The sequence below is a fragment of the Tachypleus tridentatus genome, chromosome 3 (assembly GCF_004210375.1).
Source record: "Tachypleus tridentatus isolate NWPU-2018 chromosome 3, ASM421037v1, whole genome shotgun sequence".
NCBI classification, from domain to species: Eukaryota; Metazoa; Arthropoda; class Merostomata; order Xiphosura; family Limulidae; genus Tachypleus; species Tachypleus tridentatus.
Window position 1 is genome coordinate 82,401,733 of NC_134827.1, and position 27,318 is coordinate 82,429,050.

General features: G+C 36.1%; 1 protein-coding gene across 2 annotated transcripts in view; it reads right to left on the reverse strand.

Annotated features, from left to right (window-relative positions):
- Positions 1–27,318, reverse strand: part of LOC143247353 (sodium-dependent proline transporter-like) — a 72,881-nt gene that overhangs the window by 19,666 nt on the left and 25,897 nt on the right. For both annotated transcript variants that reach the window (XM_076495280.1, XM_076495279.1), the window contains exons 2-4: positions 2,601–2,787; positions 1,404–1,538; positions 762–905 (exon numbers count right to left, since the gene is read on the reverse strand). In XM_076495280.1, the coding sequence (XP_076351395.1) occupies positions 762–905; positions 1,404–1,538; positions 2,601–2,787 (466 nt within the window). The remainder of the gene's footprint in view (positions 1–761; positions 906–1,403; positions 1,539–2,600; positions 2,788–27,318) is intronic.

The following is a 27,318-nucleotide window of genomic DNA, read 5'->3' on the forward strand; positions in this document are numbered from 1 at the left end:
ATTAAATACAGACATAAAAAATTAGGTTGGATTAGCGTTAAATAGAAAATAAGCCTATTTCTTTCATTTCTTCCAAGTCTTTAGGAGTTTGGTATCATAGACAGAAAATAAATCGTTTTTAAATATGATTGTTTGAAATAGAAATGTTTAAGTATTTAGTTTTTGAGATTAATCACACACTTAGTGAACTGATTGAGTTACAGTGAAGACACTGTTAAAAACAGCATCAGGTCTTTAATAGTAGTGGCCCTAAACAACTTTCCTAATGAATAAATTCAATCTTTGATATTTTGTGAATATATGATAAATAGCTGATATGGAATATTCAGCGTAAAGTTTTCTACAACGCATTCATAATTAATGTAAAAGCGTTTAAATACAGCACCTCAAGTAAATATCATACTTATATTAAACAAAGCGAAAACGATCTTCATTTGATACAACAGACCGATTTTTTGTATCTGCTTTTGAACTTACGTAATGTATAAATAAAGCTTAAACGTGTCAGTGAATAGTGAAATTACTATATAATTTAACTAAAAAACGCTAGCCAAAAGGACAACAATGGTGTAATGAACATAAGAGAGCCACCCTAAAGCAGCAATGGTGGTCTACCCTAAAGACTAACCACATGCTTGAATCTCCCCCCCCCAGCTATTGCAATGACAATGGTTATCGGTAACTTTCATAAGTAAATGTTGCTTTACACTAACCTACTAGTTTATATATACACTACAAGTGTGAAGTTACCAATTGCTTACCTATTGTGTTCCATTCGTTTCCACAGAATTCCCAGCCCAACTGACTGGTAAAGGATGCGAAAGTGTAGAAAAGAGTCCAGGCGATAATCATATTATAGTAAAGGACCACAAGAAAACTGATTATCAGCATTGCATATCCAATCCCTAAAATGAAAAGATCGTCACAAGAACTGATACTTTGAGTTCCAATTTCAAATACATACAAGTTAAAATATTAATAATGAACACTAGTTTCTTTGGAAAAGCAAATAATCCGAGTATTGATTATACATATAATCCTTTTAGAGGTAATTATAGCTGAATATTTATTTGGTAAAATAGAAAAATGAAAATTGAAGGATAAAATGCTGGTCATATATATCTATTTTTTATATGTATTTATAATAATAATAATGATAAAATATTCAAATATAAAACTAGTAAATAAAATCTACTCATTTTATGGAATTTTAGAAGCTGTATGGTGTCAAAAAACCGATAAATGTATAACAATTGTTTGAAACTTTGCTTTTATTAAGGGAAAACTTGAATTTAGGTTATGCTACACCAATATACTGACACATCACATAATACATATAATTTATTACTTTCTCGTCACTGAACAGCTACAAAGTATATTACGAGCTAAAACGGAGATCTTACCCCGAAAAATAGGTACTAAGTGATAGAAGGCAATATTGGGACCTTGTCCATGGAATTGTCCAAGGGATAGTTCCAGAAAGAAGACGGGTAACCCGCATAGCGAAAGCATCAAAACATACGGAACAAGAAATGCCCCTAAAAATAGTTGAAACAACTTTTATTGAAGTTAGAACACAACTGAAATATGTTTTCAATAATTCACCACAAAATTTATAGTTCAAATTTATAAAATCAAGTTAGTTAATAAAATATTTGGTTGAAAAAACAACAACAATAAAATACTAAACATTACCATTTAAGAATTAAGTATAAAATAACACATAGCGTTAAAATGGATACACAATTACAAACATTTTAAAGTAAAGTAAAGCCAATCTATGATCTCCAAAAACTTCATTCTACAGTAACGTCGAAACATGTAGAATGAACCTTTTGGAAACAGATTATTTTTCAAAATATTCTCAATTGTATACCTATTTTAACGTTGCGTTGTATATAATATTAAAATAATTAATAAGTGCTAAGAAACAGTTCATAATTTAACATTTGTCTAAATGAAAACTCGCAGTTTTTCAATATATTTAGCTTATTAGATATTCGCTGCTTTTTTTGCAGTAAAAGTCACGTATTTGCTTTTATATATACAGTGACGTTTCCCAAAGTATAAGGCACACACCCTAGGGGGTTTAGAGTCAGATTTGTTTTGAATTTCATGCAAAGCTAAACGAGAGCTATCTGCACTAGCCGTCCCTAATTTATAAGTGCAAGATTAGAGGGAAGGCAGCTAGTCATCACCACCCACCGCCAACTCTTAGACTACTCTTTTACCAACGAATAGTGAGATTGACTGTCACGATATAATGCTTCTACCGCTGACAGGGTCAGCATGTTCGGTATGGCGGGGATTCGAAACCGCGATCCTCGGACTACGAGTCGAATGCCTTAACGCCATACCAGGCCGAGAATGATTAGGATAGAATCAATAATGCAAAATTAAGAGCTATTATTTTCATTTGGGAAAATATATTACGATATTAGTACAACATATAGCATTTTGTGTGTATTCGTGCGTTACATTTGGTCACTTTCACTCATTAAAGAAAACAAAAGAAAAATGGGCACAAGAAACCATATTTATTAAAGGGGCGTGGATGACAAGTTTGGGAAATGCTACAGTAAAAAGATACAATTACATACCTCCACCATTTCTGAAACAAAGGTATGGAAACCGCCAGACGTTCCCGAGTCCAACAGCATATCCTAAACAAGAAAGAAAGAAGTCGAGTTGGTTCGTCCAGCCACCTCGGTGTTCTTTTTCAGACTGTCCAACATCTAGCGCTTCTACGCTTCCATTAAAGTTACTTTTCGTCCATGAATTAGCGACCTAATGACAGATAAAAAAGGTTGACAGTGACTAAAAGTTCTTATCGTACTATTTTAAATGTATAATTAAATGTTTTTTCTCCTGATATCACCAGCATTTGTCACTTGTGAATATTATTGTATTTATAATATGTTTGTTTGTTTTAAAATTCCGCGCAAAGCTACACAAGGGCTATCCGCGCTAGCTGTCCCTAATATAGTTGTGTAAGATTAGAGGGAAAGCAGCAAGTCATCACCACTCACCGCCAACTTTTGGGCTACTCTTTTAACTAACGAATAGCGGGAGCCACCGTCACATTATAACGCCCCCACGGCTGAAAAGGCGAGTATGTTTGGTGCAACGGGATTACGAGTCGAGTGCCTTAACCAACTGGCTATACCGGGCCTTTTTTTTTTTTTTTATAATATGCTAAGTTTGGCAATTTAATTGTAATAACACTACGTTATACAAGTTTAATAAATAGAAAAAATACCATGTTAATTCCAATCGAGTTAAGTAAGTACTATTTTATATACTTAGAAAAATAAAAACGTGATTCAGAAATATGAAAATTTAGTGAAGGTAATAAATCACCAGCTACTTAAAAATGATAAATAAGGAAGAAAACACATTTAAGAAGCATTTATTATTTTCTATTAAGTTAAAAGCAAAAGTGTGAAAGCAAAACAAGGTTGAAAATCCTGACCTTGGACCAGTAGAATATAGCATTAATAGATTGATCCTGCTTAGTTCCAGAGATGAACTACGTTTCGAATTTCCTTTACCGAACCGCTTTCTTCATTACTTAATGCATTATCACAATCAGTACACCTGAGCACAACACTCCATTGCACATACTTATAATAAAGTTTTCCAGCTCACAATAACAAACAGTGGTGCAGTGGAAGATATACTGAAGTAAACAGCGTTCAGAAGCCGTTTATCTACTTCTAATTTGGGTGTTATAATCAACAGCAAAGGGTAAGGCTTATCAAATAATATAAAAGCCTCCATTTTACATATTATCTTTTTCAATTCGCTTCAAGAAGAGAGAGAGAGAGAAACAGACATTTTCAACACACATTCTTACTTTGGTAAATTTTCTAACTATTTGGTAAAAAAATGTTTCGAGTATATTATTACTGAAATTAACTAAACAAAAACTGCAAGGGTTTGTGATGTAACAGATTAATAGTTTGTTCACTTTAAATAAATGAGTAGACCGTTTATTTAAAAATTTATCAATACCACCTTTAGACGTACAATAAAATAAGCCACATACTAGGAAAATGGAGTATCCAGACTTATACCTCTATTGGCACCCGGTAGCACAGCGGTAAATCTATGGAGTTACAACGCTAAAATCAGGGATTTAATTCCCCTCGGTGAGCTCAGTAACTTTGCTCTAAGAAAAACACACACACACACACCTTATATCTCTTTTGAAAAAACAACAAAAACTTTAATTCCAACACATTTATTTCCTGAGCACCTGGTTTGTCATTTGGTAAAGTTATGTATTAGCGGAGCAGACATATAAGAGTGATATATCTCTTAATGTGCATAGAGTGAGTTGTAGGGTGTTGCTTACTGGTTCGCTTCCCTTTGGTCAATAGTACAAAATTAAGAACGATGAAACAGACCGATGTTCTCATATTCCAGAAGGAAGCAAAATTAGCGAAAAAACTCAAAAATTACAAGGAAGTCTAACAAGGAATCTAGGAAAACTACTTGGTAAAACAACAACAACAAATCATAAGTTACCTTGAAACTAAATTAATATCCCCGGAAATACAAATGACTTTCGAGAAGCAAGACAAATAACAACAGATTATCTCACAAGATTAATGGAAGAAATAATAAATGGCTTTAATAAAGACAACAATATACAGTCGCATGCTTCCTAGATGTTGATACAGCATTCGATATAGTACGCCACAACGCACTCAGTTACAAACTGTCCGATCTGGGACTTCCTAAAAATTTATTCGTTTCTACTTCCTGGAATATAAGAGCGTCAGACTGCTCCACTCCGGAGACGGATATCCCCAAGGAATACTTGCGACAAATCTCTCGAAGACCCAAACCACACTTTTTGCTCACATTTCACAAATAATGTAGTAATTTGGAAGAGCGCCCCAAACCCAATAACATCAATATACAACTACTACTAAACGAAATAGAATTGTTTAATTGTTTGTTTTAGAAATTCGCGCAAAACTACACAAGGGTTATCTGCGCTAGCTGTCCCTAATTAAGGCACTCGACTCTTAATTCGAGGGTCGCGGGTTCGAATCCCCGTCACATCAAAATTGCTCGCCATTTCAGCCGTGGGGGCGTTATAATGTACGGTCAATCCCACTATTCGTTGGTAAAAGAGTAGCCCAAGAATTGGTGGTGGGTTGTAATGACTAGCTGCCTTCCCTCTGATCTTACACTGCTAAATTAGGGACGGCTAGAACAGATAGCCCTCGTGTAGCTTTGCGCGAAATTCAAAACAAACGAAACCATAAATTAGTATTCGATATAAATTATCTTTATTGCAAATTTTGTAAATTCTGCAAATCTTGGCAACTGTGGTACAATAAGATTTTTGTTTAAACTAAGGGAATAACAAGAGAAAAAGTACATAAAATGGAGAAGAAAATTCCATTATCAAAAAATCTTAATATCGCAAAAACTATTAAAAGCTTAAATATCAAGCTTCAAAATACACAACTAAGTACATTCTATTTTTACAGAACTAGGATATCTATTACAAATGCACTATATACGGATTATTTAAACTAAATTATATTACCATTGTATAAAATTAAGTAAATCAGCATTAAGGGTATTTTCATAAAAATAAATTACTACTGCACTCTTATCTTGAGTAACTATCTCCCATTGGAATTCTTACTACTTAGGTTTGGTTTAGTTTTTATTTTCGCGCAAAGCTACACGAGGGCTATCTGCGCTGGCTGTCCCTAATTTAGAAATGTAAGACTAAAGGAAAGGCAACTAGTCATCACGACCCACCGCCAACTCTTGGGTTACTCTTTTACCGTCACATTATAACGCCCCACGGCTGAAAGAGCGAGCATGTTTGGTGTGACGGGGATTCGAGCCCGTTTAAATTAGGTTCTTAAACAATTGTTTTATAATAGCTTTACTAATTTAGAAAGTCAGTAATTTGTACGAGACTAAAAGTTCTGTTATTCGCTTTATTCTGGTTGATATATACATATTTTAAAAACAAATAAAATCATTTAACTTTCAGTAAATAAAGTAAAATTGCAAGAACGTAGTTTGAACTATCACAATTTTTTAATACTTTCCAAATCGTGTAACGCAATATCATTATTATGTACGAATCAAAAATTATATTTGTCATTATCAGTTTCACTAATTTTATGCAATAAAACGTTAATCAGTGTATTTAACAAAACTGCAGTTTTACTTTCACACCAGTATGTGTCAGTTGGTGGTTAGTTTGGCGTTTTATGGTGCAAAGCAACTAGGCTATCTGCCCCAAACATCCGGTAAAAAAGTTAAAAGTAAAGTAAAATTATTAAAATTCGTAAAAAGGAATTAAGGTAAAACAAAACAAAGTTTAATTATTGAATTAAAAACATAAATAGCATTAAATCCAATTTTATATCTAGTCTAGAGCAGTAAGAGAAAAACTACAGTAATACAAGTTGTAAAGGACTTTTTCTAGCATAATTTTAATCGTTATAACTCGTCAGGATAACTAACAGGTAAGTTTAAACATTAGCGTCAACTACCTGAAGTTGGTCTTTCTAGTCCTGGTTTCGAGTTATTTGACGTTACGGCCATTTTCTAATTTCATATCGAAATAGTTGTACTTTAATTCTTAGAAACGAATCATATTAAAAAAAAAAAGTCTACTTTATGAATTACAAACTTAAATAGCGTTATAAAGGTCAATGGCCTTTAAAAAAACTAAAAACATTTGTTAGGTGGACAGCGTCATCATTGCCGATGATACTGTCCAACGTTATGGATAAACCTTGGGACAAAACGTGTTTAAAATGGTGCCGTCGTTGAGAGTCGTAAAGACGGCAAGACAGTAAAATGTGGCTTATTGTGACCTAAGTGTCACACAGACAACATATTGGTACATCAGTCCCAGAGAAAAGAAAACGATGAGCTAAAAAACTGTGACCGATGCGTGTTTTAGTCAGGACAACTTCCTTTTTCTGATCCTTATAGATAAAAGACGACCAAAGTCCGATAGAGAGTTTTATTTGGAAAAGTTTGTTTTCACGTTGCTCACCCCAAGTCGACTGCCAACTTGCACGGAGCCGAGCCTCGAATACATTACCATAGTCCATGTATAGACAGGCACAGCAGTGATAGCGCCAGAGCAGACAGACTTAGTAGCAGTGTCGGCGAGCTTGTTCCTGCGAATACCAATGTGGCCCAGTATCCAGAAAAACTGGATAGGAGTAGATGTTAAAGATAAATGGGCTAGTTGGTTTTGAATATCGGTGATAACAGGGTAAGAACTGACGTGAAGCAAATCCAGGGCCAGTAGAGAATTAAGTGAGTCAGTATAAATAGTGCAATTCGAGTGGTGTTTAGCTTCCATGTGACCCATGGCAAGAGAAATGGTGTACAGTTCAGCAGTAAACACAGAAGTTGTAGAAGGAATTCTGTGTACAACCGCTGAACCACAACAAATCATGACAGAGCTCACAGAGTCACCTGATTTCGAACCATCGGATATAAATCGGAATGAAGGGATGGTTCAAAAGACATACAACAAATAAAATATGGTACTTCCAATCGGGAGCATTTACTTTTCTCAGATGATTTAAAAGAAAGGTCATATTTGGGGTTTGTAATAAGCCATGGTGGAATGGGTTGACCAGTGGATACAGCAATGTTATCCAAGGACATACCCAATTCATCCAACTGTGCCTGGACGCGAATGCCAAAACGAGCAGTGGCAGATCGTCTGTTCTGAAAACGCATGGCCCACTGAGGAAGTAAAACATTCCCAGGTGTGATGCTGTGGTAACAATCGAAGTTTAGAAGCATATGGTAAAGACAGTTTCAAACCACAGAGGTGTAGAGGAAATGAATGAGACTGTGTACAAGCTCTGGAGTGTGGAAGTGCAGAAATCCCCGATCCCAGATGATGAGTGAAATCTGGCATATTTAAGGCCGAGATGCTGGCAGAGCCATAGATCAGTTATCCATAGTCAACTTTCGATGGAATAAGAGCACAAAATATCTTTAGCATATAATATCGATCCCCTCCCCAAGTGGTGGAAGAGAGGTCATGGAGGATGTTCCGTGCTCTTGTACATTTGACCTGTAGCTGCTTGATGGGTGGAATAAAGGTCAGCTTACAGTCAATAATAAGCCCCAAGAACTTTGTCTCAGGGTTCACAGGTAGTTCAACTTCACCATTTCGGAGTTCAGGATCAGGGTGAATAACTTGTTGGCAGCAAAAGTGCATGCAAATGGTTTTAGAGAGAGAGAAGTTAAAACCGTTTGCTGTGGTCCACTTCAGTACACGAATGAAGGCAGTTTGTAGCTGCCGCTCAATATACCTCATGCTCAACGACTGACATGAGATATGAAAGTCGTCGAAATAAAGCCCCCAGTAAGAGGGATTGTTTAGTAATAGCATTAGTTTTTATACTGAAAAGTGTGACACTCAAACACACAGCCCTGAGGAATTCCAAGTTCCTGTAAAAAAGAACACGAAAGTGTCAAACACACACAAACTTGGAATCACCTGTCCATTAAAAAGTTTTTAATAAAAATGGGCAAATGTTCATGTAACCCATATAAATGGAGGTCTCGCAAACTGATATGCCTCCATGTTGTATCATAAGCCTTCTCAAGGTCAAAGAATCTTGATACAAGATGTTGTCATTTAAGAAAGGCTTCTCCAATTGGTGTTTCAAGTCGACTAAGGTGGTCAATGGTGTAGCATTGTCATCGGAACCCACACTGGGTGTGCGAGAGGAAGTTGTTTGATTCGAGGCACCAAACAAGACGAGCATTAACCATTCTCTCTAAGGTTTTACAGAGACAGCTCGTCAAAACAATTGAACGGCAGTTTAAAAGAATATTGGGATCCTTCCCAGGCTTGGAGAAAGGTAGGACAATAGCCTGGCGCCAGGCATCAGGAAAAATATATATATATATATATATACACACACACATACACACAGGGGCTTACCACTCACTACTTCAGTTTAGTTCTAGCTGCCTTAGTGAACACATAGACCTATCTGATTTTATCACAAATGGCATTTAGAAGCTAGCAAGCATTCTCCAGACGCATTCTGCTATGTATGTGGCCAATTTATCAAGACAAGAACAAAAAAGTACTCTGTGACAGCATCTGCTAAAATGTGTGAAGCCTACAAGGCACATTTCGGCATGCCTGTCAGGGACTAAGACAAACCCTGGGTTTCCAAGGAGGTTTTACCAAGTTCCCTGTTATCTTTGCCTTTGGGACAGCAGGGACACTGCAGCGCATTAAAACAGGAAGCACTGGCCACAACGGACCGAGATCTCTGTGGAGAGGCACAATGTTAAGTGCGAGACACTAGTGGACCTCTAGAAGGTGTTGTTCCCACCATTACACATAAAATTAGGTCTTATGAAACAATTTGCCACAGCTCTTGATAAGGAGTCTGCAGCCTTCAAATACCTTCGAGACTTTTTCCCTAAGCTGTCTGAGGCAAAGATCAAAGCTGGTGTCTTCGTTGGACCACAAATAAAGAAGATCCTGGAGTGCACAGAATTTCCCCAAGAAGCTCAGTAGGAAGGGAAAAAAAGCTTGGGGCGGCTTTGTTGCAGTGGTTCTTGGCTTCTTGGGCAATCGCAAGGCCGAAAATTATATGGAACTGGTTGAGGATCTGATGAAGAGCTACAGCAAAATGGCTTGCAGGATATCCCTGAATGTCCATAACCTGGACGTTCATCTTGATAAATTCAAGGAGAACATGGGAACATATTCAGAGGAGCAAAACGATCGCTTCCATCAAGATATACTGGAATTTGAACGCCGCTACCAAAAAGCGTATAATGAAAACAAAACGGGAGACTATATTTGGGGTCTCATACGTGAAAGTTATTTACATTACAGTCACAAATCTCGAAAAATTACTCAATGCTAAACATTTTTGTACAACTTTAGTCTAAATACATGTAAATCTTGATTCATATGTTGTTTTATTCAGACTTTATGTGAATGAAAATGTGCAAATTTGCTCGTTTTTACATAGAAAGTAGGTTAATTTCTAAATTTCATTATCCAGGTCACAAAAGCAAAGTTTGAAGGGAATAATGGACATTTTCTGTACTTTTACAACATAAGAAATTAAGAAATAACAATCCTATCCAGGAACAAAATTTTTGTTACATAGTGTTATCACTGTTTTGTGGGTTACTGTCAATTCTCCGTGAAAAGTGGGAGCATGGTGAAAAGAAACAAGATGAGAGGTCAACAGCAGTAAAGGACTGACTAGGTGCATAAAAATAACTATAAGATCTCATATTGAAAAGAGAATAGTTGGGCTACGGAGCGACCACTCCCATCAATGTTAGTACCTCTCCAGAGAGGATTATGCTCATTAAAGCATCAAGGTCTGATCGAATATAGGTCTCTTTGGGAAATAGGTAGAGAAAACAAACAGTAATGGTACGACCCGAGGAAATACGGATAGCTACGGCCTTCATGGGTGTGTCGAGTGCTTAAGACAGAGTGGTCATGTGCTGATCAACCAACAGTGCCACCTCTCCACGCACTTGCCCATCACATAATCTGTCATTTCCGTACAAAGAAAACTGCCAAAAGGTGACTCTATCGGCAAGTTTCAGAAATGTTTCCTGCAAGGAAAGACGTACAGGATGGTAGGAAGCAATCAGTGTTTTGATGTCATCCAGAGTAGAACATAACCTCGACAGTTCCATTGTATCAAAGTGGCCATTTTTATTTATGTGTAGACGAATTGGATGGATAACCCTTCTGCTATCGACCACGTCTTTTTTCTTTATTCGAGGGAGGTCTATCAACCTCTATGCATCCTGCCCTGGATCGATTGCGTAGGTCTTTGTTGTTGGAAGAGGATTCCAGCGACTGAGGACGTGAACAAATGATCATTTTGTATTTTGGGGTGGAAGAAGAAGATGTACCCGAGGAAATGCCTTTACCTGGAACCAAAGGATGTGGGTCTTGGGGTTTGCTGGAATGAATGGTAGGGACAGAGACGAGTGTTGGAGTTGATTCATCATCTGTTTTAACCATGGAGGTCAAAAGACTTTTCATTTGTTTTGAAAACAATACTTTTGAAGGCACAGAAAGATCTGTCTGCACTCCCACTGTAGTAGTGGAATGTAGTGCAGCAACATACGTCCAAGATGAAGCAATGAACAGCAACTTTCGGGCCTCAGGGTATATTACATTTTAAGTCGTCTTCAAATGCTGCACTTCCTTTTCTTCCAACCACTTAGGGCAATAACGAAAGTAGGAGGGGTGAGAGCTATTGCAACTGATGCAATGAGGGTCCGTTTTATACTCATAGGTATCGTGGTCCTTGCCACCGCAACGAGAACACGTCAAGGAACCACATGATGTCTTCAAGTGACCGAACCGCTGACACTGGAAACCTCTGACAGGGTTTGAATGTATGACCGTACCTTATAATTAAGATAACTTGCCTTGATGGTGCCAGATGAACGCCGTGATGTGAATGTTAAAATGAGGACATTGGTTGGCATCATAACTCCATCTTTGCAAGTCAAGATATGCCTCACTGCAGAAACTCCTTGTGTGGAGAAATCAGCGAGAATCTCCGCCTCGGGGATGTCCTTCAAATCCCTCTCAACAATAACTCCTCATGATGAATTCAAAGTAGCATGGTGCGTAACCTATATGGGTATATCTCCAATCGCTTTCGAATGTAAGAGGAGTTTACTGTGTTTAAATGTGGATGTTTCTACCAATATGTGACCAGAACAAAGCTTTCTGACTGACTATGGAAGACCAGAAAGTCCCTGTAGTTCCTTCTGAACAAGAAAGGGAGACATTTGTCCTAAAGGTTTGTCTGAAAGAGAATGCAATATAAAGAAAATGAGGTGCAGATGTTGAAGAATGCTGCTTAGAATCTTCAAGACGTGGTTGTTTACCTGTAGACTGTTTTTCATTATTTTAAAAAGGTTTTATTTGGGAGATCCATAATAAAAAAGAATGTTTTGGTGACCACTGACCCTCCTTCCTATGGAGGTGGACGCACTGCAACGCCAAACAGGGACACTGCAGCAACACCAAGGTTTCGTGAGCACTATACCCAAACACTAGTATCAGATATATTGTCAACTACATCGGCTTCATTTGCGATTAAGGTTTTCTCAAAAAACAAAAACGTCCTTATTTTCTACAAAGGCACATCTTAAAAACTGAATTCAAATTTCCTGTAGCTAAACACAATATAACATGGCCTACTTACGCATACAGTGTATATAAAAAACTAAATTACGTTAAGAAATAACTAGTAAACGTTTTTATGTTTTAGTCATTTTAAATACACTACCAATAATGCGAGGCTGATGACTGCTTTTGTCATTACTTACATACATGAAGTTAATATTTTGAATTTTTCATTACAAGTGAAACAGAGCTTAAAAACCTTATTAAAATTTATGTTATCAAGTTATTCATTTTAATAACATTATATTTTAAATGTATCTTTAGCAAATACTTTTATGTTAACGCAACTGCATTTCTTGTTCTTCACACCCTTTGGTGGTTGAGCAGTAAGTTTTGCAGTTTAAAATGTTAAAAATTGATTTTTGTATATTCGCGGGGAGCAGAGCACAGACAGCATATTGTAGAACTTTGTGCTTTGCAATAAGCAAAACTTTTTCGTGAAGTATACTAAAACTTAGGGGTGACATGTTTTATATCTAGTTCCTGTTCGTCCCTTCCTTTAACCACTATAGTTACAAACGTTTGTTTCCGACAAAACACACACCTTCATACTGGAGAATAACGTATCTGACGAACTGGTTTTCTTTGGAAACGATTTTAGGATGTCCTATATTCTCAGCTCAACTGATTACAAGGTCAATCTGAATAAGCCTTTTTGAGAAACAGTGACTGTTGTCGGAAAACCTATTTTAAACGTCATGACTTACAATGTTTAAATAGAAGTTTCATATATAAAATGTTATTACGCATACACACGTAAGTGGGCCGTGTTCTACAGGAAATATGAATTGAGGTTTCGAGTGAGCATTCGTGGAAAAGAAGGGTGTTTCAAAAACGTAACAGATTAAAGTATATCTAAACAAGGTATATCTTATAAAATAAAGAGATAAACATTTGAGTCTGCGCACTTGCAACACTGGTTTTCGATACCTCATTGTGTTGCTATGTGCTTAACTTTAAATAAACCATAAAATTAAAAACAAACAGAAATTTTCTATCTCATAACAAGCCTCATTAAATGTCGAAGCAGAACTAAAGAACGTCATGTACTTACGTTCTATCACAGCCCTATTCTTTCCATCCTGGATTATGAATTATCAATGATGAATATGAACATCTCGCACATAGATAAGATCAAAGAGCTACAAAGCTACTGTTTAAGACTGTTAACGCTATATATTTGATACACCATCACCCAAGCCCTCTTACACCTCACAGACCTTAGAGAACACGAACAGTGCTTACAAGTATTATCCTTCCTTTGCCTCTTGCAGTGTAAAGTTCATGCATTCTACCATAAAACTACTGACCTTTTTATCTATAAAATTACAGCTCCACAAACACTTAGAACACACCAGCCTCATAAGAAAGTCATGGGCGGAGAGGTGTAATACAGCCATTATAAAGATAATTCGTCACCATCGAGTTTCAATTTCTTCCCCTTGCGAAATAGACGTCCAATGCCACCGAGATCTGTGGAAGCCATCCTAGATACAAAATGTAGAAACTGGATAGAGTGTGTGGCAGAAAAGTCCTGTCAATAGCTGTTCAAAGACCATGGTGGAAAGTCATCCGACATCATGGCCACAAATGAATCATACACTGAAAACATGAACATTAGAGCAACAAAACTTTCCATAAGGTCAGTGAAGCATTAACGAGCACTACAAGAATGAAACTGAAAGCCAAAGAGCAAGCCATTAACAATTGTAAGGTAAACGAAGGAACTGACAAGCTCGCAAGAAAAGACACTTTATAATGTTTGACAGAACTCTACTGGTAGAATATTGACCTTTTTGTAACAATAAAATAAAAATGGCAACCACGGAAGGTCTTCATCGGCATACAGATGGAATGAGACTGCTGGAAAACAAAGTATTATACGGTGTAGCTAGGAAACGAAAACGTAAGGACGAAATAACATCATACATCTCCAGAAGGCCCCTGGAAACCTCAGCGAAGAAACTTTTCTACGCCTACGAACCTACCAGATCTTCACATGACGATTCAACCCCTGGCTTTGAAACTCTTAGAATTGTTACCTAGTATTGAACTCATTGTTTGCTGCCATTCTAAGAGTACAAAACCCCGTCTATCCACACGAAGTTGAAACAATATGACCAAACTTGAGAAACGCAGAGGTTTGTGTTAAATGCAGGTTATATAAAAACATCATTTTCACAGCACAAATCGTAAACATTTTAGAAGATATTTATCAAACTGTATACATGTTACCATTTGATAAAAACACCTTATTAGAAAAAAGTATGAGAACATTCTAAGTAGCAATAGAAGATGAATTTGATTCTACAGCTACAGTCAGTGTGCTATAGACATCGAAAGCTATAATTGTGATTAACACCGATTAATCAAAAAACTACAGAATTTCACCAGGAACGTTCATAAATTTCGAACATCACAAACCGTTAAACTTCAATGTATTAACTTCGGGCACGAGTATTTTTACGAGGCCATTAAATGTCTCCTTCGGTTAAAAGTCAGCTTGTAAGCAGTGTGAGGCCAAGCAAGAAACGACAGCTAACTAGCTTGAGCGAGGTGTAACAGTATCAACTCAGAACTAATTTGCTCGTCGTAAACTTAGATCGTCGATAAAATATTCATTTCTAAACAGGATATAAGACTCAGTATTGTTTGTAAAACTGTTATATATAAATCATTATTTGTAAGAACAGTTAATATAAATTGTATTGTGGTTTATGTATTAACATATATGTATTAAGAAAAAAAATTTTATGTATCAATCTTGTTTGTAAGTACTATAAATTGAACGTGTATTAACATTCAGTTAACTTCTAAATTCAGTATAAAATTTCCGCTTATTCGAAATCGTAATACATAACATAATAAATTGGAGGGTCGTTCGAAATAAATATAATAATATGAAACACGTTTGCGATTTACAAAACATTATTTTGAAAAGCCGTAATAAAAAAAAATTGTAAAAAATATCCGGGAAACAACAACAGTATCTGTACATTACCTTGAAGGGTATGTGTGACCTATGTAGAAACACGTGCTGCAAGTAAAGCAATTATTGTTTTGAAAAAAAACAAAAAAAACTGAAGACCTGAACCAAAGATGTTTTCAGATGATATGTAGACTTGCTTCAAATGCAGATTATTAAGAAAGTTTTTAGGGGAAAAAATTCAACCAATAAGAAGAAATAAAACTGTTGTGAGAGAACTATGTATTAAAAAGGTAGACTTTAACTACAAGATGAAATAAAAGGAATCCATTTTAATTAATTTAAAATGAACTTATTCTTGTTTTTAATCAATCAAATATCCTTTTGTACAAGTAAAGACGGTAAAACTTTTGATAAGAAAAAGTACCGTTAGATTTGCCCCGATCTGATGTTATGTACAACCTTAGAACTAGGAGAAAATACTCGCCCTCCGGTGCGGGGTTCAAACCCTCTCCTGATTCACAGGAATCCCAGTGCAATAATCAAGCTCCTCCTCGTTTTAGAAAATATAGAACAAAAATTTAGAACATCCGCACAGACTAACTGATCATGCATAGATAACCTATAAAATGGGAATTATGTCATTTCCCGGGCCGCGAGGTTTTCTTGATTCAAGGAGAGATGCATTTGTTATCAAGGTTATTAGAACCAGTCATGAAAAACACCACATACTGAAGACAAACGTCACACAAAATGGCCTATACCAAAGTTGCTATCATTATTTGTAACATAGCTTAAAATACACATTAGTCTAGATGCTATAGAAATGGTAAGTGTTACAAAAATGGATTAAATGTCAATTATATATAAAACCTTTAGAGTTATAAAGATAAGTCTTAACTAGACGTTTTGCTTTCAAATTTACATAAAAGCTTATTTCTAATTTGTATATTAAATTTTTTACTATTATATATGTATTTTAATTAATTGATTAAAATTAAGCACTGCCCACCACGGGTATCGACACCCGGTTTCTAGCCGTACGAGTCCGCAGACATACTGATGCGCCACTAGGGAAGGGTATGTATATTAAAACTGAATGCATTTGATTGTACATTACAAACATGGATAAGTCGCTTCTGTGCATAATGATTTGGAGGAACATGTAAATAACTGACAATATTTCTATTAAATTTCTCATTAGGTTAAGCCTTATTTTAAACTTGTTCACTTCCATGCAAATTTTAAACCATGGCTTAGTTTGTTAAAGCATTTCTGAACCGGCAGCTTTATAATCATTCTTATAATTTTGGGACTAAAAAGTATATGTTGGACTTGTAATACTTTCATCATTTTATTGCCCAGCATGGCCAGGTGGTTAAGGTGCTCAACTCGCACTCTGAAGGTCGCGGGTTCGAATCCTCGTCACACCAAATATTCTTGTCATTTCAGCTGGGAGACATTATAATGTTACGATCAATCCTACTATGCGTTGGCAAAAGAGTAGTCCAAGAGTTGGCGGTGGATGGTGCTACCTTTCCTCTAGTCTTACACTGCTAAATTAGGGACGGCTAGCTCAAATAGCCCTAGTGTAGCTTTGCGCGAAACAAAACAAACAAACATATAATTTTATTCATTTTTCTTAATCATACAAATAAAAATGAAAAGGGAGGAAAATACAAATGTACAAAAATCGTATAAAAGCGAATGCTCGAAACACAAAACTTTTTTGTAATACATACAGCTGTCAGTTTGTTGGCTTAAAGCCAGTGACGCCATTGTTGTTCTATGTATTACAGCTTGTGTCATGATAAGAATTTTTTTTCACGTGGTCACTCTCCTGATGTTCCACGAGGCGTGCGACCCACGATGTTGTCAAGTTCAGTTTTACGTCATTGTTGTTTCAACAATTTGTCTACTGGTATAACATTTTGAAATCTTCCCTCAATCAGTTTCAAAAATATTCCACAGGGTTATGATCTGGACTTTGGGCAGAATATTCCAACAACCTGATGTATGTTACTGATTTTTTCAGATTAGTTTTTTTTTTCCGAATTTTTGCGCAAAACTACACAAAAAGGCTATCTATTTTTAACCGTCCCAAGTTTCGAAATGATAAACTAGATTCGCTAGAGGATAGGCAGCTAGCCAACAGCACCACCCATCAACTCTTGGGTTACTGTTATTAGATCGAATAGCATATTTGAAAGTCACTATTGTAACGGATCAGTAGTTTGAAAAGTATGGGGAGAGTTTCATAGCAATGGGACTCAAACCATGAATCCGCCGGTTCACATTTAAGGGACGCTACCCATTAGCTGACTTTCGGTCCTATTAATTTTTAGATCAAACATTTGTAGTAAGTTTGTGACAGGAGGCAATAATTGGTGGAAAGGAACACCACTATAACCTCTGAAACATGTTGATTTAAGATCCTTTACAAATAGTTTTTTTTTTTTTGGAATTTCGCACAAAGCTACTCGAGGGCTATCTGTGCTTTACAAATAGTAATAGAATGCACACCTAATTCGCGGAATGCACTTCAAACTTTAAGGTCATAATCCAACTACCATATTTGCAAAATAACATCATAGTCAAGGTGTTGTTAGGTTTCCCTTTACATCTACATTTGGCTGTCCCTTCGGAACTCAGCAATATAGCTGTTATCTCTCTATAAAATGTCAATGCTGATTAGCGGCTTTACACTGTGATATTTGGTCATTTTAGATGTTAAAATGCGTCTTTTCAGCAGATCAAATGCTAGAGAACTCGCTTGGGGTATGAGAGAAACGTCATTCAATCTTTAAAAAAAACCGATTTCAAACACTTTAGTAATCTTGACATGTGCTAAACTCTGGGAATTAGTTATTTAAAGCTAGGAAACATTCTTCATTACTGATTAGTCCCCCGCTGGTACAGCGATAAGTCTACGGATTTACAGCGCCAAAATCAGAGATTCGATTCCACTCGGTGGATTCAGCAAATAGCCGGATGAGACTTTGCTATAATAAAACACACGCACACATATAACCGATTAGATCGAATTAATTTCGAGTTATTTTCTAAATACAAGAGTCAACTTCGGTCGGTTTGCTTAAATTGTATAGTTTTGTATTAAAATATTAGGGCATGTATGGCCTAATATTTAAGCTCCCACGAATCGCAAATTGTGAGTCAAGCGTTCGAAAACAGGCGCTGAACATGCTAGTCGTCTTTTCAGCTATGGAGAAGTTGTAAATGATGGTCAATCCCATTATTAATTTGTAAAGTGCGTCCCAAAATTTAATAGTAGTTGTAAATAGGGAGAAGAAGAGTAAACAAGTTGCCGCCTTTTTAGTACAGTAAACTCTCGTTGTAACGAAGTCGTAGGGACCAAAGAGAATTGTTCGTTACAAAAGAAGTTCGTTAAAAAGGATTTCTTTTTTTCATTCACTAGCCAAGTCTGGTAATGGTAGGCCCTATAACTGACGGCTGGTGCAGTACCGGTAATTTGATTAAAGACTCAGAAGTCACACGTGTGTAAACACTTAAAACACATTTAATGAAATTCAAAAGGACAATTAACAGCACTTGTAAAAAAAACAAGTAAAAAAAATAACATTCATAATATAGACATATGTAATTATAATGTACAGGATACAAACACCAGCAAGAACGTCTAACTGGAGTCACTTGAAATATTGTACAATGCTTTTTTGCGAACTGCTGTCCCTCTGGCACTTGGTCACAAAACGCTCCATCATGTTTAATTGAGAGATAAACTGTCCTGCGTTAGCCTGGTGTTCAAGATATCTCTGAAGTTGCAGGCACATCTCACGAGCTGCAGAATGTGTTGGGATGGGGGGTTCCTCATTGTTGTCATCTTCACTTTCACTGTCATTTTCTGGTGTCTGTTTATTTTGCACCATGGCCACAATATCACTGTCTGTCAGGGGCGCGCTAGTGATCAGATCATTACCAGCAGTCTCGGGTTAACCACCCATCACTCATGCAAAAGTCAGTGATTCCCATTTGATCAGCAAGTATTTTTGCCTTTGCTTGCATAACAGACCCAGAGATAGGAACATTCTCTGATCTAGCATTTTTGAACCACAGAAGCAATGCCGCTTCTAGGTAAGAATGTTTTGCAGTTCGCATGCGTTTTCGATTGGGACAAAAGTTGTCTCGAGAAGACAATATGGCCTCTTTATTTTTCAACCATGTTGACAAAGTGTTCAGAGGCACATCAAATGCTTTTGCTATTTCTGTTTTAACTTTTTTTTCAACTTCTTCTATTGCTGCAATTTTAGTTTCTATCGATACAAGCTTGCGCTTCGCCATGATCAATGATTAATGATCTGTTTAATTTGACTGTGATTAGCCTTTTATAGGCCACAGCATGCAGGCTGCCCAGGCATAATCTACTCAAGCCATAATCTGAAAATTTTATATCTAAGCTAATTTTTTGCTGGGAGGGCGGGTGAGTTGGGGCGGGCAGGGGTTTAAAGTGTTATTGACCATAATTGTTGTAAAAACATTGCTAGGCTAATCTACTACCCCATCTGCAATCCGCTATTTCTCAAGTGTAAGATTTTGATGGTGGCACCACACATTGTTGCGCGGAGACTGACTAATTGCACTTGCTAGTGGGTGGTCGGCAGCCGGCAGCGGTGACAATTAATTTAGGGAAGAAGAGAAAAATAAATAACTTCGTACCTGGTTCGATATAAAGGATGTAATATTGATGCTTTTCACACCCTAGGGACTATAATTATACATCGTTACAAGCCGACACTTCGATACATGCAGTTCGGTTTAAGGGGCTTTTGTTACTATGTATTTATATGGACAGTTGGCCGGACCAGTCAACAACTTCGATACAAGTGATATATTCGGTTCTAACTACTTCGAAACAATGAGAGTTTACTGTATATTACTTCAAAGTTAGGGTTAACTAGCGCAAATATCTCTGGAGTAGCTTTGGGGGAAATTCAATAAACAACAACAACAAAAAACTAATTTATGAATAATAAAACTATGCTTATAGTTTGTTTACCCTATTAATTTAGTGCCGAACAGGCACCAAATAGTAGGCCTATTCTTTATTGCCTAGTATTGTTTGTTTTGGAATTTCGCACAAAGCTATTTGAGGGCTATTTGTGCTAGCCGTCCCTAATTTAGCAGTGTAAGACTAGAGGGAAGATAGCTAGTCATCACCACCACTGCAAACTCTTAACACCGAGTAGTGGATTGGCCATCACGTTATAAAGCCTCAACGGCTTAAAGGGCGAGCATGTTTAGTGTCATGGGGATTCCAACTGGAGAAACCCAGATTACTAGTCGACAGCACTGACCACCTGGTCATGCTGGACCCAACAAATTTTAGGCTTGACTACTGTTAAGCAAAAGACCCAACTTTACCCTCTATAAGACTAGAAACAACTGGCCTGCTTAGTTAAGTCTTTTTAAAACTTTTATATTCTACGACTGTAGTTAAGAATATTTTCTTAGTTTCTTAAAAAAATATTTTAATTCATTTGGAGGTTAATCTTGAATTTATTTATTCTACTGATGTAGTGTCAATAAGGAATTAGCAGTCTTGTTCGCCACTTCTTTACAAGAAAAGCAAAATACACTTTTAAAAATTGTATTTAATTTATCAGTATTGTTATGCATGGTAAATAAAAAGATAAATAACCACATAATGTATAGGAAATTGCAATGATCTGCAAACTACATATTGTCATCCAGTAGTCAGTGGATAGACATCAGTGAGTGTTACGCTCTCTGGACAGCGCATTAACAACATTATGCTACAAGATACCATAACTGTACTTTGAAAAGTGCGAAAATCTCCTCCAGTGTGTACTAATAACTGAATGCTTGTCCCACTTAAATAAAATGGCCCGATACGGCCAAGTGGTTAGTGCGCTTGATTCGCAATCTGAGGATCGCGGGTTCGAATCCTTGCTCCCATAAAACATACTCGCCCTTGCATTCTATTACTATTTGTAAAGGATCTTAAATCAACATGTTTCAGAAGATATAGTGGAGTTCCTTTCCACCAATTAATCCCACTATTCACTGGTAAAAAGGTAGCCGAAGAGTTGAAGGTATATAATGATGACTAGCTGCCTTCCTTTTAGTCTTACTCTACTAAATTGGAGACGGCTAGCACAGATAGTCCTCGTGTCGCTGTGCGCGAAATTCAAAAACAAATAAACAAATCTTCAACTTCTCCCTTAACTGTTTGAGAAGACTAGCATTGCCAAGACATACCCACTAAAGATGTTTTATCTTAAAAGCCCTTATTTTAATTTTTATTACATGCATAGTCAACCTAAATACCACTTAAATCGTAAACAACTTTTTTTTTTAAATTATAATATTATGTGTGTAGTGTATTCATAACTGGGGAAAACATTAAAATCGAGGAAATGTACAACATATTTTACGTTAAAGTTACAGTGGTATGCAAAAGTGTTAGCACAAGAGAATATTTTGTCATTCTTTTCATTTTATGGGGCTAATTTTTCCATGCCGTTACACAATATAAATTTCATTACTATGGCAACGCTTCACTGATCGGCCCGGCATGGCCTAGCGCGTAAGGCGTGCGACTCGTAATCCGAGGGTCGCGCTAAACATGCTCACCCTCCCAGCCGTGGGGGTGTATAATGTGACGGTCAATCCCACTATTCGTTGGTAAAGAGTAGCCCAAGAGTTGGCGGTGGGTGGTGATGACTAGCTGCCTTCCCTCTAGTCTTACACTGCTAAATTAGGGACGGCTAGCACAGATAGCCCTCGAGTAGCTTTGTGCGAAATTTCCAAACAAACAAACAAACAAAGCTTCACTGATCCCTGTTGACAGTTGAATGAGTCAAGGTACGAATAAATATTCTTTATAACTCCCACATACTTCTAGTAGTGTCTTAACTGTATAGAAATAAGCTATCAAGGAGCTAGTATATGATACTGTAACGCTAGATTATTTAGATTTATTGAATTATGTTTCGTTGTCCAGATTTCGTTATCTTTAAATAGAACATTCAAAAAACGTGGATATTAAAATATGCAATGTCATTTCATTACACAAGTTGTTTTATTTCTATCGTTCTTTTTTGAGTACCACTTGATGTTATTGAATGGTTGGTGATCTCGGATTGTGAATTTGAGGATATACGGTTCGCGACCGGTTGCGCAGAAAGAAACTAGTTCCACACTTTAGAACCATGGGCAAAACTCCATTGTTCCGTTATTCAAGAGCAGCCAAGAGCTGGCGATGGGTGACGTTGACAGGTTGTTCTCCTGTACTTGTTATGGACAAATCACTCATATAGATTCTTCGTAAATAGTGGTAGCACATTTTGAGAAAAAAACAAAAAAGCCACATTGAATTGTGGTGCGTGAGAGGAACCTGATTCAATCTTTTAAAAAACTGATTTTAAGCACCTTAATAAACTTTAAAGTCTGCTAAATCATTTATTTATTTAAGGCCAATGAACATTCTTCATAACTAATTAGAAATATATATATTGAATTACTTTAGACAACCAGACACTAAGTAGTAAATTCATTGTGCTTTAAGTGCCAAGCATGACATGTAGTAGAAACATATTTTCCATATCCTCAATAAATATGCAGTTAGAAATACAGTGTAAGAATTAGGGGCAGCACAAAAACACGTACCTTTTCCCCCTTTTTTTTTTTTACATTTGTTGGAAAGGTCAGAAATTGCAACATCAACGAATAATTCGAAATATGATGCAATGTATCTTACATTGCACTTTTCAGCATATTTACTTGTATTGAGCACCGTGTTCTCTACGGAAACTTACAAACACCACTTACTTCATATCTTCAGGCGGAAAGCGCACGTCTTTCTTGTAACTCTGAACAATCATTAATTTACTTAAAATACGATAACTCCCCTTTACTGCCCGAATGACCTACTTATTGAAACAGGTGGCAAAATAAAAAGTTATTTTGTTTTACGAGCGTTATGAAGAATATAGCAAATAAGCTTGAACTAAGTAAAACTAAAAATTCCGATATGTGGACAAGTATTAATTTTTCTATCTGTTAATATAAACGCACACAACCAATTGGAATTTTTAAATCTGTAGCACGAAATTTCTGACAACACCTGCATTTTTGTTAAGGAAATTTTGTACTCTTTCTACGAATGTGATGAATGGCCATTAATTTAATTATACCCTAACATGACTTCACTCAGATATATTCATCTAGTTTTTTCTGAATTTTGTTGCTGGTGTTCCGTGATAAAACATTCTTCTTCATCAAATGTCAAAAGGTCTTACACCTACACTAATCGTTTGACTTGCGCAAGAGATTTACCGTTATAAGTTTATTTTAGTGTCTACGCTTGTTTCTGTATAGTTTTTTTTGTATCTGACGTATATTCTTGACTGTGTTTTGCGTAAGTCCTGCACGTTCTCGAAATTAGTAGAACGTTCTTGTTCGTAAAGATCAACAATGTATTAGGTGTGCACATGACAATAGTAATTGACAGTATTGTCGCATTCGAACTTTGGTAAAGGTTATAAGGTCTCGCGTGATTGATATATAAAAACTGATGCACAGAGTAACAAACGTATTATTATTATTGGACAGCTACAGTCAATGTGCTATAGGCCTAGGAAGCTATAATTGGGATTAACGTCTACTAATCCTAAAACTACAGAATTGGACCAGGATCGTTTAGCGAATAACTTCGGACGTTATCTTTATCGGTTAGAAGTGAATTTGTAAGCATGCGAGACCAATCGCGAGTTAGAATCCCCGTCACACCAAATATTCTCGCCCTTTCAGCCATGAGGGCGTTATCATTACGGCCAATCCCACTATTCGTTGGTAAAACAGTAGCACAAGAGTTGGCGGTCGGTGGTCATGACTAGCTGCCTTCCCTCTAGTCTTGTCTTACATTGTTTAATAAAGGACGGCTAGCGCAGATAGCTGTCGTGTAGCTTTTCACGAAATTCAAACCAAAACAACCCAATCAAGCCTTAAGCGAGGTACAACAATATCAACTCAAACAATTTTCTCGTTGTGGACTTGGATCTTCCATAAATATTCAGGTCTAGACTAGATACAAGATTCATTATTTTTTTTTTTTTTATAAGTGTGTTAAACTTGTATATAAACCATCATTTGTAATAACTGTTAATAATAACCGTTGTTATAAATTGTATTGTTTTTATATTTGTATTATATTTGTTATAAAGTGATTGTCGACATTAATCTTGTTGGCAAATAACATAAATGTGATGCATATTAACATTTTATTAACTTCTAAATTAAAATTAAAATTTCCAGTTATTTGAAATAGTAATACGTTAACCTACGTAACATAAGTCGGAAACTCGTCCGAAATAAATTATAATACGTAACAGTTGATTAAAAGTTACGCGTGCAAAATGATCGAAACTTGTTTGACTTTGTTATCTTGGCGGAAAGATGATCCCATCTTAAGGGGTGTCCGAGATATATATTTAATTTAGCATTAGTTGGCTACAAATAGTAAGAGTCGGTGACGTATGCAGCATTGAATCTAAATGCTATTTAAATTCCAAAGTTTCAAACACCACTTCAATCCGGTCACTTTGGTAAAACACGCTTGTTACAAAACAAATGTAAATAAAGATGTTACCCGTTCACTTAAATATGTGAGTTTCTTTCTTTGTTGCCCGTTTCATATTTATCTTCTGGAAAATCTTTACATGGTATGCATTTAGCAGGTACTTTCCGATTTACCTATCGAAGTACACGAATATACCAAGGAGATGAATAAGGTTAAATACAAAATACCTGTTTAATAAAGCAAAATGGCCAGATAATAGACCGCAGGATCTAGGCTTTGTTTGTCGGAAACTGTCTGGCCAAGTAGTAGTAGTAGTGGAGGTATTTGAAAATCATTCTCATAACACATTTACGCTTCGAAACGTGAAGCGCGTTTTGCGAATAGGAGAGGAAAACCGTTAACCCAAGCACGATAAAAAATAAGCCCCGCCCCGCCCGACAGGCATAGTTGTTCCTAATTTCAAAATGCTGATGAGCGGAATGAAGGCTACACCGAACTGAATAGAAAGGTTGGTCATCACATCTATAATACATCTACAGTTGAAAGTACGAAGAATATTCAACATAACTCTCTCAAGTTTACAAGTTATCCCCAAAATCGTTCCCAAAAAGTAACGACGTTCATCAACTCATTGACAAGTACTTGTATCATCACATCTCTCAGTCACCAGGTTTAACAATAGTTCACATAATTACTGGACAACTCAAAGTAAATGGAAATTTAATAACAATGTTTTGGTAAGAAAATTCATATTGTTTGCCATGAGTAAGGTATGCTAGGAGCACAACGTACATTTTCCATTTTCTCATTTAAAATGCAATTAGGAGATACAGTAAAACAAAAAGAAGTAGAAAAATATTCAAGGGTTCTTTATTTTGTTAATACTGATAGTAAAATCACTTCTTGTTCTGTCATAATGTTACAACGTTCTATCTTTGGGTGGGCTCACTCCGATTGTTTAAATAATGCCAAGTTTCGACCACATAAGGATAACGAATTAATTAATTTTTTCAATAACTTTTGTTACATCTACTTGCAGATCTAATTTCAAACAAAATTTTAAAGCAAAAGCCGACAACTAAATGTAGGCCTAACTTAAAATGTAACGTTTCAATATACTGCGAGAGAGACGTACGCTTACTTTAAGCTTTTCAATACATATACACAAAATCAAGTAAGTGAACAACAGAATAAACACAATAACTATTGCTGAATAACTTTTCTGACCCTGAACGAGTTGATTGGTAATAAATTGAAACACTCGCTTGTTAATCTATAAAGTCAAATAATTCCGCTTCTATTATTTCACCGATTCTCGTATTTATACTATATCTTTGTTTATAAATATTTCATAAAGAATCTCAATTATTAAACAGTTGTGAACTTTCTACTTAAATGATCAATTTGATTAGCAATTTTGTCTAGCATAGTAGCAAACAACACAATCAAAATTGACAATACAATTTAAAAACAGTAACACGGCTTCTTACATGAACAGTAAAACGGTTTATTCCAAACCATTGTACAAAAAAGAATATTATTTAAAGCTTTGGATACAACTGTAATAACAATTAGCATGAATGGTTTCGTAAATACATTTGACTTATTTATAATACATTGTTTTAAAACAAGTGGATTGGATGCTGTGTCCATTTGTTGTTGAAGTTTATTGCTAACAAGTCACCAACATTTACTGTAAAGAATCGCAGCCCTATAAACCTTAACACCTACAATGAGACAAAGTTTCTTTAACTTCATGTAAGAGTGCTTACTTAAGTAATATCATGAACCACGACTGTGGTGCATAATAGGGTTCGTAACAAGAATTTCACAAAAATTCGAACATATGATCAAAATCCATGTTGAAACAACGCAAGACCTACTATTACCTCTATGTTGAAAATTACTAAAATATTGATAATAGAAACAATGTTGATTTTATTATTACTGGACAAAATCCACCCATTTGTTCTTCTTATTCTTGTTTTACAAAGCTACAGAAAACGGCTACGAAACTTTTATCCAAACCTGAGCAAATCTACTACAAAGAAAGAAGATGAGGGCTAGTTTTTCATTGTCACTGGTTAAGGTCATATTAGAAACCTATCGAAGCCTATAGCAAAAACGGATAGGTATACTGCGCCAAAATATACGTGTAACTACTAAACAAAACTCCTGCAAAATATATAGGACTATTTTTAATGATTCTTTGAAGTCGAGATCTCAACACTCTAAAACTTTAGTTCTTCGCTTTCAACATAAGCTATTCGAAGACATGCAAGCATCGTGGAAATATAGAAACCATTAAAGCACTCTTACACCAGTCGTAAATGCTTCGTTTTATGAAGTAAACAATGTCTACATTTGTAACAGTGGCTCCAACTTATTCCTGTATTTACCAAATGTTAACACTCATGTTTATGATACATTGTTGTTTGATTTTAATTTTTTGGTGTTTTTTTTTTTTTAAATTTCGAGAAAAGATTCAAGAAGGCTATTTGCACTAGCCATCCCTAATTTATCAGAGAAAGACCAGAGGAAAGGCAGCTAGGCATCACCACTCACCACCAATATTTGGGCTAC